The sequence below is a fragment of the Carcharhinus amblyrhynchos genome, chromosome 11, assembly GCF_965287045.1.
Source record: "Carcharhinus amblyrhynchos chromosome 11, sCarAmb.v2.hapA, whole genome shotgun sequence".
Taxonomy (NCBI): domain Eukaryota; kingdom Metazoa; phylum Chordata; class Chondrichthyes; order Carcharhiniformes; family Carcharhinidae; genus Carcharhinus; species Carcharhinus amblyrhynchos.
In genome coordinates, this window is record NC_137334.1 from 47,410,996 (window position 1) to 47,427,534 (window position 16,539).

Here is a 16,539-nt window from a genome sequence, read left to right on the forward strand (position 1 = left end):
TTCAGAACCCTCGGATGCATTCCATCCGGTCCTGGGGACTTGTCCACAATCAGCCCCTCCAGTCTGTCGCGCACCACCCTGGGAAAAAGCTTCTGGCTGTCCACTCTGTCCATGCCTGTCATAATCTTCTGGACTTTTAACAGGTCTCCCCTCAACCTCCATTGCTCCAGTGAGAACAGATGTTGTGGGGATGGGGCAATGTCTGTGGGGGCCAGGGCAGAGGCATTATCTGCAGCATGATTCAGAATTCCTTCTATTCTTTCAGGCAGAGTGCGTATGGGGGTGCCTGAGAACAGGTCTAAAAGTCGGATCTGAAACACTCCCAGTTTCATTGGCCCAGCACTTAATTAAAATGGTAAAATAGGGCCCCATGAATCACAGATGTAGGCTGGCTAACAGGAATAGTGGTACCAGTCATCATCTCGAAAAGCTTGGTTGGTTGGAGTAGATGAGAGAAAAATTTGCCAGCACTTTTCAGGAGCTTTCACAAACGAAGGCATGGAGTTGGAATGTGTAGAATGATGTGTGTAGGTTACATCATGCAGGGTGGCACAGGCTTGTCAAACAAATTGATCTTGTATTGTCTGCCATTTTTATATGTTCATACAATCTTTAGGCCTTTTTCCAACAATGGATATTAACCACGTGCATTTTGATTCAATTCTATTGTCGTATGCCGATTTGCTGCGGATTGCAGTTTGATTTCAGTAAAGTTTAACAGAATGGTGTTCTGTTTTTGCAGCTGTGGTGAATTAAAATAAGATTTAACTTGTTATTGCAGGCAAATTCCACAGGGAGTTGCTTCCATGAGAGCTGGAAACTGGGAGAGAAAGAAGGTAAGGCAGTGGTGTGGATGGTACAAATACACGCTAGGAAGTGAAGGAAGAAGATTGCAAAGAATACAACAGAATAATAAAACATTCCAAGGTGCTTCACATGTGCACCAGATCTGAAAGGACAACATTAGGGCAGATGACCAAAAGCTTGATCAAAGCAGTATGTTTTAAGCAGTGTCTTAAAGGAGGGTAGGTAACCAGAGAGATCTGGGGAGAAATTCCAGAGCTGACAGCTTGGGAAACTGAGGACTTTGTTACTTTGTTGGTGTGATTAAAATGGGGACACTCAGGAGGCCAGAATTGGAGGAGCACAGGCATTTTGGAGGTTGAGGTTTGAGGAGATGACAAAGATTAGGGAAAGGGACTAGGTCATGCAGGAACTTGAACACGAGAATGTGAATTTTAAAATTTTACCAACAAGCGCAGGGGTGAAAGGTAAATGGAACTTGGCACAAACTATTACATGGACAGCAAAGTTTTGGATAACCTCAAGTTTAAGAAGGGTAGAATATGTAGGCCAGCAAGGATGCGTTAGAATAGTCAAGTCTAGAGGTAACAAAAGCATGGATTAATTCTTTCCTGGGATGTGGGTGTTGCTGGTCTTGTTGCTGATCCCTAATTGTCCTTGAGAGGGTGGTGGATAGCCATCGCCCTACAATGTGGTGTAAATACACACTGTGCTGTTAGGAAGGGAGCAAGGAAGTTACACAAGTGGAAATAACTGGTCGTACTGTTTAGGCAGATAGTGGTCATAAGCTCATCTCAAGCTCAAATATGGAGTCAATGATCATTTATTTGATATAATTTTATGAAATATAATTGATTGCAATTTTGCTAATAGTCACTAGAAATCTCTCAATTATGATATGGAATGTATTCAAGTTAATATTTTTATAAATCTACATTTTAACCATTTTTATCTGCATTAGCAAAAAAAATAATTGGAGGAGTAGTGGTGTATATAAAATGGGTGATCAACACACTGCTAGTTGCTGTTTTGCTTTATTGACCAGATATATCCAAGTTTAATAGCCAAAGTGTGCTGTTCATTGTTTTCAGCTATGCTATATGGGGCATTACATTTTGCCATGGTAATTTGGGGTGAAGGTGGGAATAAAATCAAATCCTGTATTCAGTTGCCTTGCTGAGTTGTGCCTATGTATTGATGTCAGGCTCAATTGTAATGTCCCCAACATTCCACAGTTTAATAGTATGCTGTGACTCATTGCCAAGGCAATAATGTTGAATTCACCAGTAGCCATTAATGGGGAAAGATTTTCCATGTGTTCCATTTCTTTGGAAAAGAAAGGTAGCTCATGAGAAAACACAAACAGCAGAAGATGTATTAGTTCTTTTGGGTGAAATCTTATCAAAAAATGGCATTGTTGGTTCCGGTGAGGAAAAATGACATGTTCTCAGACAAACGCACCAGTTTTCTTTCCAGATATTATCATGCAGTACCAAAAAAAACAGCTTAGCGTGATTCATGCTGGGGGGCTTACTTGACAGCATGAGATCTGGGCACCATGTTTGAAAGGTGCCCAGGATGAGAACAAAGAATAAATCCCTAACCTCCCAGGCCAACGCAGAGGTTTCAGGAGATCCCCACAATCAGAGCCAGCATTCAACCCCCTCTTTCCCAAGTATCAGACTCCCCCACCCCCGAATAGTCAATGCTTGCATTGCCCCCACCTGCAAAATCACCATCGGTGGCATCCCCAGCTTCCCACATCTGCTCCTGAACGCCACTACATATCAGTGGATCTCTTCACACACACACACACACACACACACACACACACACACACACACACACACACACACTTTACTGGGATCTCCCTGCCCAGGCTGGCAGTGCCAGATTGGAATGGACATGGTGCCAACCTGTGCTGGGGGCATTGCCAGGGCACTGCCTGACTGTGTCTCCCTCCACTTTTACACCACCAGGGAGATCCCCAGAACAAGTTGATGTCTGGGTGACATAAAATGCATTGAAGTAACGTCAAGTTGGTTCAGTTTGAACGTACATTGGTGTGGGGTGAATTTAATTTTATTTAAATATTTGAAAATGGGCGTGAACCTGATTGCACCACTCCTCAGTTGTGACAAATCGGAAATCATGGATGGCAAGCAGGGGCTGAAGATTACCCCCATTATTCCTGTTTGAAATTCAATTTAAAGTTCGTGACCTAACCAGATGTTGATCTTGATGTTTTTTTAAAATATAGTTCATGGGCATGGAGCTGTTTGGGAAAACCCTTGGAATTGTGGGGCTTGGTAGAATTGGCAAGGAAGTAGCAACAAGAATGCAATCATTTGGAATGAAGGTAATGCCATTGCGGTAAGACATAAGGTTAATTATATGTCAAATCCTCATAAATGAATAGCTTATGAAGGTTGCAGGGTGCACTTTGTGAAATGGACAGCATCATAAAACCATCTTTTGTTAAGAGATGATTTGCTTTCCTGTGTTACAGTTCAAGGTGAGAGGTTTTTTAACAGAAGGTTGAATATTCAAATTGTTGTGATGTGATTTGAGATTCCTCTGTGTTATTACTTTATATGAAATATAAAGAAGTTAAATATGCTAACGTTTATTTGAGATGAGCAACAGGTGAAACAATAGATTATCAAATATTGCCTGCCATTAAAATAGATCAATGCTTTGAATTTTAATTTCTGCTCTGCAAGTGAAGTATTCCTTTTTAGCCATGCAGTAGCTGAGTGCAGCCAGTATCAATAAGGGAGCATTGCTAAATCAATGGCTGAAATTCATGGGGATATTGCTTATCACTCCCACACTCAGTTGCAAATGTCTGTTGCCAGGCAACTTAAAAATTGCAGCAAGGCTGATAATGCATTGCTGGCAGGCTAAACTTGCAGAGACCAGGACCTCCCAGAGAGTGGAAGTCCTACCCTCAAGAATTGCCAGAGCTTAGTAGTTAGCACTGCTGGAATTGCGAGGAGGCCCTGCAATGAAGAGGACATGGCCACTGGACGCAAGTAAGCTTTTGGACAGGGAGCCTAGGGAGAGGATCTGGGGAGTGGGAATGCCTCTGATGCAAAGTTCACCACCTCCACACCACCCCTGTGCATTATGGCACTGGCAGCATGATATTCTAATTATTGGGCATGTCAAGAAGCTCACTTGATGATTCCTTTTAAATAGCTGGTGGACTGCCAATTTCAGCACTTGCCTGCCCAGTGCTTTGTAGGGACTATGTAAGGGGCTGGCAGGAGGGTGGTGGGCTAGCCACCTGTCATTATCTGCCCCCTGCTGCAAACATGACTGGTAGGGGACATAAAATCCAGCCCTAAATGTTAAATTAATATCCTGATTGTTAAATTTTCATGTAATAAATCTGATTTTGAATGTACTGATCTTACTATTAGCTTCCACACGTCATAAGCTACGAAATTACTTCAAGGTATTTGCAGAAAAAACAAATAAAGTTGTTCTGAGGACCTAACTTCAACTTATTGATTGTCCTGATTCATGTAACCAGCGTACAATGATTAAATGATGCATTACTGAACTTGATATTCTCGTCCCAGAGTTACGTGGAGGTTGTAAGTGCTTGGTAACATTTTAAGGTAGAGATCGATCAGACAGACAAAGCTGAATATTGTTTCTCTTTCATTGAAAAACAAGATGTCTTTCATGATATTGAGCTAAAATTTTGTGTTACCAATGCCCTGTTTTCAAATAGCACTATAAATACTGCACTGTATGTGCAATTGGCCACATTTTGTGGAAACCTTGCTTTGAAATATGTGACTTATAGAACATTAACTGAGTTCTGACCTCAGCAGAGATTCTCAGCTTTCTTCAAACATGAGCTCAAATTTAATTTATAAACAGATCATGAAGTACCAAAATTTTTTACACATGACAGGTTCTAGGTGAACTTGTTGGAAATGGCACCGGCATCATGGCACAGCGATACTGAATATCCAGTGGTGGGTGTGGGTCCCAGAGAGAGTGCTTGCTGATGTGTATTAAATTGAGCTTTCTTTGTGATCCCACAGCATGTTTCGAGCCACTCCACCGGCGACGGGTTGGTAAGATTGGAGCTCAGATTTGCCAGTGCAATTTGTGCCGTTATTTCCACTGAGTGCAGGCTCAAAATCACCCCCATTATGTCTAGAGGCTTAGGAGTTTGGTTGAATCACTCAGGTTGTGTTATTCTCCAGACTGCAGCTGGAATTTTCTGAAGTCTGATTTCTGAAATGCTGTGATCAGCCTTTGTTTTCCCAGTGAAGTGTGAACAATACTACCATTGACACATTATGAACGTAAGCATCCAGTAACATTTTTAATCAGTTGGCTGATTAAAAAGTAGGATTGAGTGATATTAAAACAATTGTTCTATTATTTTGGATGACTGTTGCAAGGGTTCTCCAAAATATAATTCAGCATTCAATACCTCCATTCCCCTGTCTTTGTATAGGCTATTGAACTTAAACCCCCCCCGTCTCTGCTTCTCTTCCCCCGCCCCGTAGCCCCCCCCCCCCCCCCCCCCCCCCCGTCTCTCTCTCTCGTGCACATGCTGCATTCCTCTGCGTGCTCTGCCTATCTCTTGCCATCTTTCTGTCTGTCAGTTTTTGAAGCTGTGTTACTGAATAGTGCAGTCCATATTGAAAGCATTTCTCTAATCCAGTTTATTATTGTCACAAACAGGCTTGCATTAACACTGCAATGAAGATATTGTGAAAATTCCCTAATTGCCACACTCTGATGCTGTTTGGGTACACCTGCAGGAGAATTTAGCATGGCCAAAGCACCTAACCAGCACGTCATTTGGACTGTAGGAGGAAACCTGAGTACCGAGTAAACCCACGCAGACGTGGGGAGAACATGCAGACAATGCACAGTGACCCATTGCTGGAATTGAGCCCAGGTCCCTAATGCTATGAGACAGCAGTGCTAACCACTGTCACCGTGCTGCCCTTGCATTCCTACTGTAAATTGCAGCAAAGCAAACTATGTTTACAAACAGTGCTTTCTTTGTATTTCTGCATGCGAGAGTCACATTCGGAGTGAGTATTTTTAACATTTTGGGCCCGATTTTACCATTTGCTTTGTGCCTGTTTTCAGGCATGAAAACGCGGTAAAGTTAGGCATGAGGCCATTAACGCGATCCACATCCGTGCAGATTTACAGGCCATTCCTGGGCCACTTTACCGGGAATGGCCACGATCTGATTCATACACAAAACGGGTGCAACAACGATTTAAATGCAGTTGCATGCATTTCAGTTGAATTAATGAACTGTCCACCCAACTTTATTAGCATTCCTCCTTTTATGATTTTGCATCCAGATTCGGTGCAAAACAGACATGCTCGGCAAAAAGTTTGTTTTGAGCGCTCCAGCTGCTGAAGAGGTAAGTTCAGAGGTTCTAATGGCTCTCTGACTCAGATTGGTGGTGGCGGCCAGATTTGCCACCACTCTGCGGGTGACCTGTGTGGGGGAAGGGGGTGGGGGTTGCAATCAGTCGGAGGGGGGTGGATAAAGGGGAAAGTTATGTTGTGAGGGTGGGATGATGACTGTGGCAGCCATCGCTCCTGCTTTTTGCTCCCAGGCCACTTTATCCACTTTTTGTGGCCCAGGAGCAATGTGACATGCTTTTTCAAATTTTTTTTCTCATTGTGTGCGCTCCAATCATTTCAGATGCAATAAGCTCTGCCCACAGCACGATTCAGACTTGCAATTTTTTTTTTCAAGCTAAGTGCATATGGGGGTGCCTGAAAGCAGGTTTCCAAGTCCAATCTGAATTGCGCCCAGATTCAGCACTTAGAATGAAAATGATAAAATCAGGCCCTTTTGTTTCAAATTTAGTTTGATTGTTTTGTAATTGGAGTATTCGTATTGCTGATTTGTGAATACATAACCCCAGTGTGAAGAGCTCATGAATTGTTTGGTCTCATCAGTTGAGACCATCTACTTCACTTCATTCCCCTTCCCTCCCATATCTTTGTCCTGACTCTGACTGGAATTTCACCCCTCTTGCTGTGTGGGAGAAGGGGTGGGTGGTGAAACATTGGGTGCCATGGCAACAGCCCTGTACTTCTGCTGGGATTTTAACTGTGGCAAGAAGGGGTCAGCCGGCCTACCCAAACTGGCCCTCTCTTCTGACAGTGTTAGAACTTTCCTGTGGCAACGGGTTCCAGGTTCAAGCAGGCAGTCAGATGGCTTTGTTGTTGGCTGGGAATTGTGTGCCTCCTGTCACTCGCACATTCCCCTGCCAATCCTTGATCCGCAGGGCTGTGCAGCCTGGCACTGATGAAACCTGGACACATGAAATCTGAAGCCATGATATTGCAGCTGATGGCCCTTTTGGGACCAAATAGCTGCCAGCCATATGATTGGTCAGTGGCTCTTGGAGTCTCCCGGCGGTTATCAAATAGTAGGAGGGATTACTATTTAAAGAGCAAAAAGCTGCAGCATGCTACAGTGCAGAGCGACCTGGGGGTCCTTGTGCAGGAGTCGCAAAAACCCAGTCTGCAGGTGCAGCAGGTGATCAAGAAGGCGAGTGGGATGTTGGCCTTTATAGCGAGGGGGATTGACTATTAAAAGCAGGGAGGTCGTGCTGCAACCGTACAGGGCACTGGTGAGGCCGCAGCTGGAGTACTGTGGCAGTTTTGGTTGCCGCACTTGTGGAAGGATATTTTGGCCTTGGAGGGAGTGCAGAGGAGGTTCACTAGACTGATACCGGAGATGAGGGGGTTGCACTATGAAGAGAGACTAAATAGACTGGGTCTGTACTCGTTGGAGTTTAGAAGGAAGAGGGGGGATCTTATAGAGACGTATGAGATAATGAATGGGATGGATAGGGTAGAGGTAGAGAGATTCTTCCTGCTCAAAGGATAGCAGGACTAGAGGGCACAGCCTCAAGATAAGGGGGGGTTCAGTTTAGAACGGAGTTGAGGAGGAACTTCTTCACTCAAAGGGTGGTGAATCTCTGGAATTCTCTGCCTGTTGAAGTGGTGGAGACTACCTCGCTAAATATATTTAAGTCACGGGTAGATAGGTTTTTGGTAGGCAAGGGAATTAAGGGTTATGGGGAGAAAGCAGGAAAGTGGAACTGAGCCACTTCAGATCAGCCATGATCTTATTGAATGGCGGGGCAGGCTCGAAGGGCTAGATGGCCTACTCCTGCTCCTACTTCTTATGTTCTTATTATGTTCTAAATGTCTGCAGGGTGATACACGCAAGCAGTGGAGGGGCTTTCCTTTGAACTTTTAGCCAGGAGGGTGGGACAATCCACAAAGATTTGTTCTTGCCCTTCTCAGTACACAACAACCACTCTTGGCCTAGTGTTTACTGAGTTTGTCAATGCCTCCCTCTGCCTGAGTTCTCATTCTCCATCATCCCTCTGCAATTTTCTACCCTATCTTCACACTCTCAAAACCTTCAACTTCCTCAGTTATGCACTTTGGATTGCACTCCCGAAACTAGTCCTGCATTCCTGTCTCTAGTCCATCCTTCAATATTCAAGTAACCTGATTTTTGCCTTTTGGTCACTATCCATAACCATTCAACACTCCATGGTATCGGAGTTTTTTCATCTTTACTTGGAATGTTTTATTTTATTAGAGACATTATATTAAGTAGAAGAAGTTGTTTTAGCCATTCAAAGAAGTATAGTTGTTGGACCTCTGAATCCAGAACAAAAAATTTTGAATTGGACAAAAATTAAAAAGCATCTTGTGAATTAAAAGCAAATACATTTTGAAATTATTACTTCAGACCATAGGCTATGATCCAGTCACTTCTGCTGAAGTGGCAGCTACATTTGGAGTAGAATTCCTGGATCTGGAACACCTCTGGCCACAATGTGACTTCATTACTGTCCACACTCCTTTAATTCCATCTACCAAAGGTAAGTCTATGGTTGATGCCTCAAAAGTGCTGCATGATGATTTTAAAAGGACATTTTCATTTTTGTGTGAGCTTAACAGTTGATGCAAATGCTATATCATTTATTTCAAATGTTTAACCTCAATGGAGATCTACCTTGTCATCCACTGCAGTAACACCACTAGATCTCTGACTAACTTCATTTTAATGCAATTAAGGTTGCGAACAATAAGTTATTTGGTGGGATTTATTAGTGTCCTTTTAAACAATATCAGACTCCAAATGATCTGGTTTGAAGAGAACAACTGAGAAATTCTAAAACTGAACAAAGAACAACACAGCACGGGAAACAGGCCCTTCGGCCCAACGAGCCTGCGCCGCCATCTTTAAGCATTTTCCTACACCTCCCTTGACCTGTGTCTATGCTTATGGTACCCCCATTGGAAACCAGATTCAGGGGAGAATAGGGACAATTTGTTACACCAATCAGCCTAAGAGCACATCTTTGGGGTGTGGGAGGAAACCGGAGCACCCGGAGGAAACCCACGCAACCACAGGGAGAATGCGCAAACTCCCACAGACACTGGCCCAAATCCATGTATCTGCACAGCTAGCAGTGATAGTCACTGAGCTGTTGTGGTGCCCATCTGCTGGTCCAGTTTTAAGCATACACAAACGACGCGAAGTACTAGGCCACTCTCGAAACATCCAAGAGCAGCCCACGCACGACCCACCATGTGCATGCCCCTCGTTAGACAACAAGGTGGACTGACGCACCTGCGGAATAAAAGAGACAAAACATCAACACATGTAGCATTAGATTTCCAGGAACGTCCCGAGGCTCTGACCCTTATTTAAAACCGTCTCCTGTAACCCTCCATCCCTGTTTCGCTCATGTGTCTATCTAAGTAAACCTTAAACAAGTCCAGCATGCCTGCATCCACCACCTTACTTGGTAGTGCATTCCATACCCCCACGACCCTCTGTGAAAAACCTCCCTCTAGCATCCAAATTATACTTCTCCCCCCCTCACCCTAAGCTCGTGGCTCCTCATGATATTTGTCTCCAATCTAGGAAAAAGCCTGCCACTGTTTATCTATACCCTTCATTATTTTATACACCTCTATCAGGTCCCCCCCTTAATCCCCGTCTTTCTGAGGAGAAGAGCCCCAGTTTACCCAATCTTTCCTCGTAACCCAGTCCTCCCATACCAGGCAGCATCCTAGTAAACCTCCTCTGCACTCTCTCCAGGGTCTCCACGTCCTTCCGGTAGTAAGGTGACCAGAACTGGACGCACTACTCCAAATGCGGTCTAACCAACGTTCTGTACAACTGTAGCATTAGACACCAGTTCTATACTCTATTACCCCTTCCTATAAAGGCTAGCATACCGTAAGCTTTCTTTGCAACCATCTCCACCTGAGTTGCCACCTTCAGAGTCTTGTGCACTTACACTCCCAGGTCCCTCTGCATTTCTATACTCTTAATAGGTCTACCCTTTATCACGTAACTCCTCCCTACGTTATTCCTTCCAAAATGCATCACCTCGCATTTATCAGGATTAAATTTTATCGGCCCAATATACCAGCCTATCTATATCCTGCTGTGTCACCTGACACTCCTCGTCACTATCCGCCAATCCTGCCATCTTTGTGTCATCTGCAAACTTGCTGATCACACCACGTACACCCTCTTCCAAGTCATTTATATATATTACGAATAGAAGAGGTCCCAGTACTGAGTAACTGAGAAAAATCTGGATGTGCACAGTGAGTTAGTCAGCATTTGCAAAGGGTAAAAAACAGATTAATGGTTTGGTGAAGGATGTACTGTCAAATCATTAACTCATCTTTTTATAAGTTGACCAACAAGATGTGTACTGCTGATACTTTTCATTCTGAATATTGTGCTTGTAGCAGCTTGACTCCAAATTTTCTTTTTATTTGGGTAAATCAAGATTACAGTCCAATGCCCACTTGAGCAGTTACACAAGTTTGTAAACAGAAAAGAAAAAGGACAAGACAAGTCAAGAAATGGTGACAAAATTTGATGACAATCTATTATTTTAAAAGCTTGAAGATTGTAATGAAGGCAAGACTGAGGAAGGACAGAGTTGCCTAATTTTGAAATCCAATACAATCATATAGAAATTAAATGGTAGTAAACCTTACTTCCAACATTGTGAGGATATAGAGTGAAAGAAGATTATTTAAAATGGTGCATCTGAAATTGAGGAAAATTAATTTCAGAGATACCGATCATACATTAAATACAGGTGAAGCAAAATGATTGAAAGAATAGAAAAGTGGTATAGAGATTGATTGCAAAACTCAGTGGTACAGAGGGATTGGGGTATCCTGGTACATGAATCATGTAAATTTAGTATTTAGGTACAGCAAGTGATTAGGATGGCAAATGAAATACTGATTTTTATTGAAAGGGCAATGGAATGTAAATTTGGAAAGCTTTGCAACAGTTGTACAAGGCTTTGGTGAGACCACGTCTGGAGTACTTTACACTATTTTGGTCTCCTTTATTTACGAAAGGATATAATTGCATCAGTGGATTGCTGAAATGAAGGAGTTATCCGATGAGGAAAGTTTGACCTGTAACCATTGGCGTTTAAAAGAATGAAAAAGATGTTTCACCAGTGGGAGAGACTAGAATGAAGAGATACAGTATAAAAATAAGGGGCCTCTAATTTAAGATGGAGATGGGAAGAATTTCTTTTTCCCTCCAGAGGGTCATAAGTCAGAGTCTTTGAATATATTCAAAGCCAAGTTAGAGCCTTGACTGAAAAGGGGGAAGGATCAAAGGATTTAGAGGCTAAATGGGGTAGTGAAGTTGAGGCCACAAGCAGATCAGTCATGATCTTACCAAATGGCGGAGCAGGCTCAAAGGGCCGAATGCCTACTCTTAATTCATACATATGTTTGTATGTCCCTGCTTCTGTTTTAACTGGTATCACCTTATTGGGTTTAGCTCTTGGGATGATCTTGGTCTGTATGGCTCAGTGACATATTGGATGAACTTACTGAGTCTTTGGTTGAATTAAGTTATCTTTTTCAGATAAAGCTTCTTAATGAATCCAAACTATCTTAGGATTTTGTTTAAATCAGCAGTTTGGAAGCATTCTTCAAGTCTGACAAAATTATCTTATTGTCTTGCTTTTGTACCTTTTTTAATCTTTAGGACTCCTGAATGATGAAACCTTTGCCAAATGCAAAAAAGGAGTCAAGGTTATTAATTGTGCTCGAGGAGGCATTATTGATGAAGAAGCATTGCTTCGGGCATTGGAATCGGGACAGTGTGGTGGGGCAGGACTTGATGTATTTGAAGAGGTATGAAGAAACTGTATATTTCATTGTCCTTTGTTAGGGTTATTGGTTTTTCTCCCCAAACTTAACATTCTGTAATAATTTTTAAAAATATAATCATTTGTTGCAGTTGCATTTACGTTGCTCTTCAAGTTGAAACATCTTAAAGTGCTTCGGTGAATTTCTGTTGGAGAACAGTGACACTTGAGTGGATCTATTTGTCTGCTTCTTTTAGAAATAGATTTTTGGATACTAAGAATTAAGGGATTAGTGCAGAAAGATGGATTTGAGATAGAAGATCAGCGTGATCATCTTGAATGATAGAGCAGACTCAAAGGGCCAAATGGCTTACTCGGGCTCTTATTTTCTATGTTATTACATCAGATTTTACCATGCCAGACTTTGGGTTGTATTTTTCTTCTCTGACTATCAGCCTGTGTGATGTGGAGATGCCGGCATTGCTGGGAGTTCTCTGGCCCATAGTGGATCGCATCTGGGAGAACTGCCAGCCACCTGACGAAGGGAAAAGCTGTCCCGAAAGCTTGTGGCATTTGCTACAAATAAACCTGTTTGGACTTTAATCTGGTGTTGTGGGATTTCTTTGTGTATCAGCCTGTCTGCCAGTGTCCCACCATCATCATCTTGACACAATTTCTGAGTAAGTGCTGATTACATGTACAGGGTATCCTGTACCAAGCCACTGCAGGGGCTTGGAAAATGCAGGAGGTGCCTCAGCCTAACCATTGTCACAGCATTTAGAAGGTAAGGAAAGTGAATTCAGGGAGTGATGGGTTAAAATGCCCAATGATCTGACAATGGCCTTCATATAATGCCTCAATCAATTGAGGCCTATAGGTCAATGTTTAGAGTTTAAGGAGAACTGTTCACCTTTAGTGCACCCTGGCCAGCTCAGGTTTATAATTATACCAAGAAACCTTATGGTTCAGCATTCATTCGACAAACTTGCTGGAGAATACTATTTAAAAATTGAGACTTTAAAAAACATGTACACAGGCAACAGTCTGTGAATGTAATAGGAAATAATTTGGTAAATATGGTCAAAAGTAATGAAATCTCACGACATGAACATTGTGTTTGCTTTATATCACATTATGTGGATTTTTAGCCTTTGTCAAAACTAGCAGCATGGAGCGGCACAGTGCCAGGGACCTGGGTTCAGTTCCCAGCTTGGGTCACTGTCTGTGCAGAGTCTGCACGGGTTTCCTCCAGGTGCTCCGGTTTCTTCCCACAGTTCAAAATACATGTTAGTTAAGTGCATCGGCAATGCTGAATTCTCCCTCAGTGTACCTGACGGGCACCAGAGTGTGCTGGCTAGGGGATTTTAACAGTAACTTCATTGCAGTGTTATTGTCAGCCTACTTGTAGCACAAATAAACTTAGTGAAATGGACAATATAACCAAGCTGTTGTATCTTGTGGGTATCTGGAGCCTAACCAAGCAAATTTGATCTGCTGCATCCAATGTAGAAGGGACTTTTATAACAATTACAGGCTTGTCTCAAGGTAAGTGGCAAATCATTGTAACAACTATTCTAGAGACTACCCTCCAGCAGTGATGTTATCCTCCGGGGTTCAGGATATGTATCTTTTGGAAAGCTCTGAAAGCAGAAAAGAACAAATGTTCCTAAACAAAATAATGATGAGTTTGATAAGTGTCTGTGTGGATTTATGAAAGCAAAATCATGTTTGACAAACCAGTTGGAGTATTTTTGAGGATGTTACACTCAAAATAGATAAGTGAGAACCAGTAAATGTGGTGTATTTGGATTTTCTTCAATAAAGTCCCACGTAAAATGTTAGCAAACAGAATTGGAGCTCATGGTATTGGGGGAAATATACGGGCATGGATTGAAAATTGGTTAATGGGCAGAAAACGTTGTGGGGATAAACATGTCATTCTCAGGCTGACAGGCTGTGGCTGACTAATATGATATCCCGGGGGCACTTTGGCACGATGCATTGAGCAGGGTTTAGGGCAGCGGCCTCCAAACACCGATCTGGATGTGGCCCACTATGGACCAGATGTGGCATGTGGGCTGTAGTTTGGAGACCTCTGGCCTAGGGCATGGGCCTTAGGGACAATCATAGAAGCATGGCAATCATTCCGGACTAGAGGGAGGCCAGCAATCGGGGGGGGGAGGTGGTTGCTGGCTAGCCCGGCAATGCTGGTGGGGGCCTTGATCGGACTATGGTGAGGGGGCTTGTGGGGGTCAGCACTGCAGGGGTCCTGGACTGGCCAGCGATCGAGATATACACCCAGTTTTCCCACAAATTCAGCAATTACAACTTTTTTGGGAGAATCACCCTCTTTGTACGTTGTTCTCAGTTTGTATTTCCATTGTTATAGCAGATGAAGCTTGTAAGCATTGATGCTTTCTAATAGGGCGCACTTTTTATCTATACTTCAGAGTGGAATTTGCATTGTATTTCAACCATCACAATTGGAAACAGTTCTGCTTTTAATGCTTGGTGTTTTATGTTGCTGTCGTCAGGAACCGCCGAAGAATCTTTCTCTTGTGAAGCATCCAAGTGTAGTCAGTTGTCCACACCTAGGTGCCAGCACCCACGAAGCCCAGGAACGCTGTGGAAAGGACATTGCAACTCAGATTGTGGACATGGTGAAGGGAAGATCTCTTGTTGGAGTGGTATGTATTGCTGCTACTTTAAAGCATTTCGAACAGGAATTCTCATCGAGTAAAAATTGAAGGAAATCAGAAAAAAAAAACTCTACCTAAATTAGCCATGCAAGAAAAGTCGTTCAGCATTAAATTCAAGAGTAGCAGAAAAGCTTAGTTTAGTTTACCTATAACCAAAACAACTACTTAGAGAAAAGCTATTGCGAATGCTGGAAATCTGAAATAAAAACAAGAAGCTGTTAAAACTCAGGTCAGGCAGCATTTTTGGAGAGAGAGTTAATGTTTTGAGTCTGACTTCTTTAGAGCTACAGACTTGAAATATTCTGTCTTCATAGATGCTGCCAGACCTGCTATCTTTTTCCAGCATTTTCTGTTTTTAATCACTTAAAGAAAAAGTTGCCTCAGACCTTTGCAATGTTATGAAATATTTGAGACAACATTACTGTAAAATCTATTACAATTAACCCCAAGTTTTGCAATGGTGAATGGGGGAGGAGATTCTTTGTGATCTGATACTACTTGTTTTTTTTCAGTGGTAAAGTTGACCGACTGGTGTTTTTCTTTTTCTCTTGTCTTTTGTTAGATTAATGCACAAGCCCTTAGCTATGCCATGGCCCCTGAAACCAAACCCTGGATCCAGCTTGGGGAAGCACTGGGTTCATTGGCAAAAGCATGTGCTGGACAGGAAAATGGTCAAATAAAGGCACAAGTTACAACAGTTGGTAAGTAACACAATTTGGACAAAGTGTTATCAGCACTCCTTTTCTCTCGAAGGATTCTGCAGTTTTGGGGGAGCAATCAACTCATGGTTGAAATGAGTGCAGTGGTGTGGCAGTGTTTGAAGGGAATGGCTATATGAGAAATGTGGCATGGCCTAGTTATAAGGTGGTTCCATTCAAGTCTTAGCTTGTATTCTCTGGGTCCTGACATGAGAATAGATTTTAAATACAATATCAATTCTTAGTATTCTTGCAAACTCTGTGCATGTAAGAGTCGACTTGTTTTGAGGTCTGTGATGCCAAGCATTGGGCAGGATCTTGTGTCCACTCTCGCTGTCCACGGGAATGCTGCTGGGGGCTCCAGATCCAGCAAAACCCGGAAATTGCGAATCTTGCTGGCATGATCGCGATATCCAAATATTGAGCCATGGGTATGTTTATAAACCATGCCATTGTTACATCGACAAGATTTATAACAGGTTCACCCAGGCATGAACATGATGTGGGGCTCCACTGGGGGCATAAAGATGAGTCTCTTCCAAGGAGAGAAGGAGGTAGAGGGGAGGCCCTGAGACCTTCATGGTGGTGTCAGTGCAGCCGGGCTTTGGTGGCATGTTTAGGCCCCATCCCTCTCCATGTTGGCATGAAATCAGCAACTTTTTTTGGCAGTGTGTCATAAGATCTGGAGTGAAACACACTTTCTTGCCAGAACAATTGTTTTGCCAAATTCTGGTAAGATTACCCCCATTGTGTTGCCCTGCACTGTTTCACTGGTTACAGCTGGCTATGAATTTCACTATACCTGAGATAATCAACTAGAATTAAGTTTGTCTAATAAGTTTCTGACTGAGATGGAGAAAATTCATGGCTGATTTGTCTTTCTAATCTGTATGATGTAGAATAATCCAATGTGTTTTCCATAACTTTATTTTTTTGCCATTCTTTTGATTGAACTTCCAGGTCCTGGAGTAAGAAAATAAAGAAGTTTAATGCTAGCAAAAAATATTTTTTTTTGCAGTTTGGCTTGCAAATCTAAAACGCAGATCCTGAAACCAATGATGTTGCAGTATAAGGAGATTGGCTGTCTTGGAATTGTGATTAACAGCTGATGACATGAAAACAGAGAAAAAAAATCTGTAAAGGAATATA

The 16,539-nt window shown here is 42.6% G+C and overlaps 1 protein-coding gene across 1 annotated transcript in view; it reads left to right on the forward strand.

Moving 5' to 3' along the window:
- The window catches only part of phgdh (phosphoglycerate dehydrogenase), a 32,163-nt gene that overhangs the window by 8,757 nt on the left and 6,867 nt on the right, over positions 1–16,539 (forward strand). The window contains exons 4-9 of the mRNA XM_080199018.1: positions 782–836; positions 3,065–3,163; positions 8,588–8,720; positions 11,891–12,039; positions 14,528–14,680; positions 15,255–15,393. Coding sequence (XP_080055144.1) covers positions 782–836; positions 3,065–3,163; positions 8,588–8,720; positions 11,891–12,039; positions 14,528–14,680; positions 15,255–15,393 — 728 coding nt within the window. The remainder of the gene's footprint in view (positions 1–781; positions 837–3,064; positions 3,164–8,587; positions 8,721–11,890; positions 12,040–14,527; positions 14,681–15,254; positions 15,394–16,539) is intronic.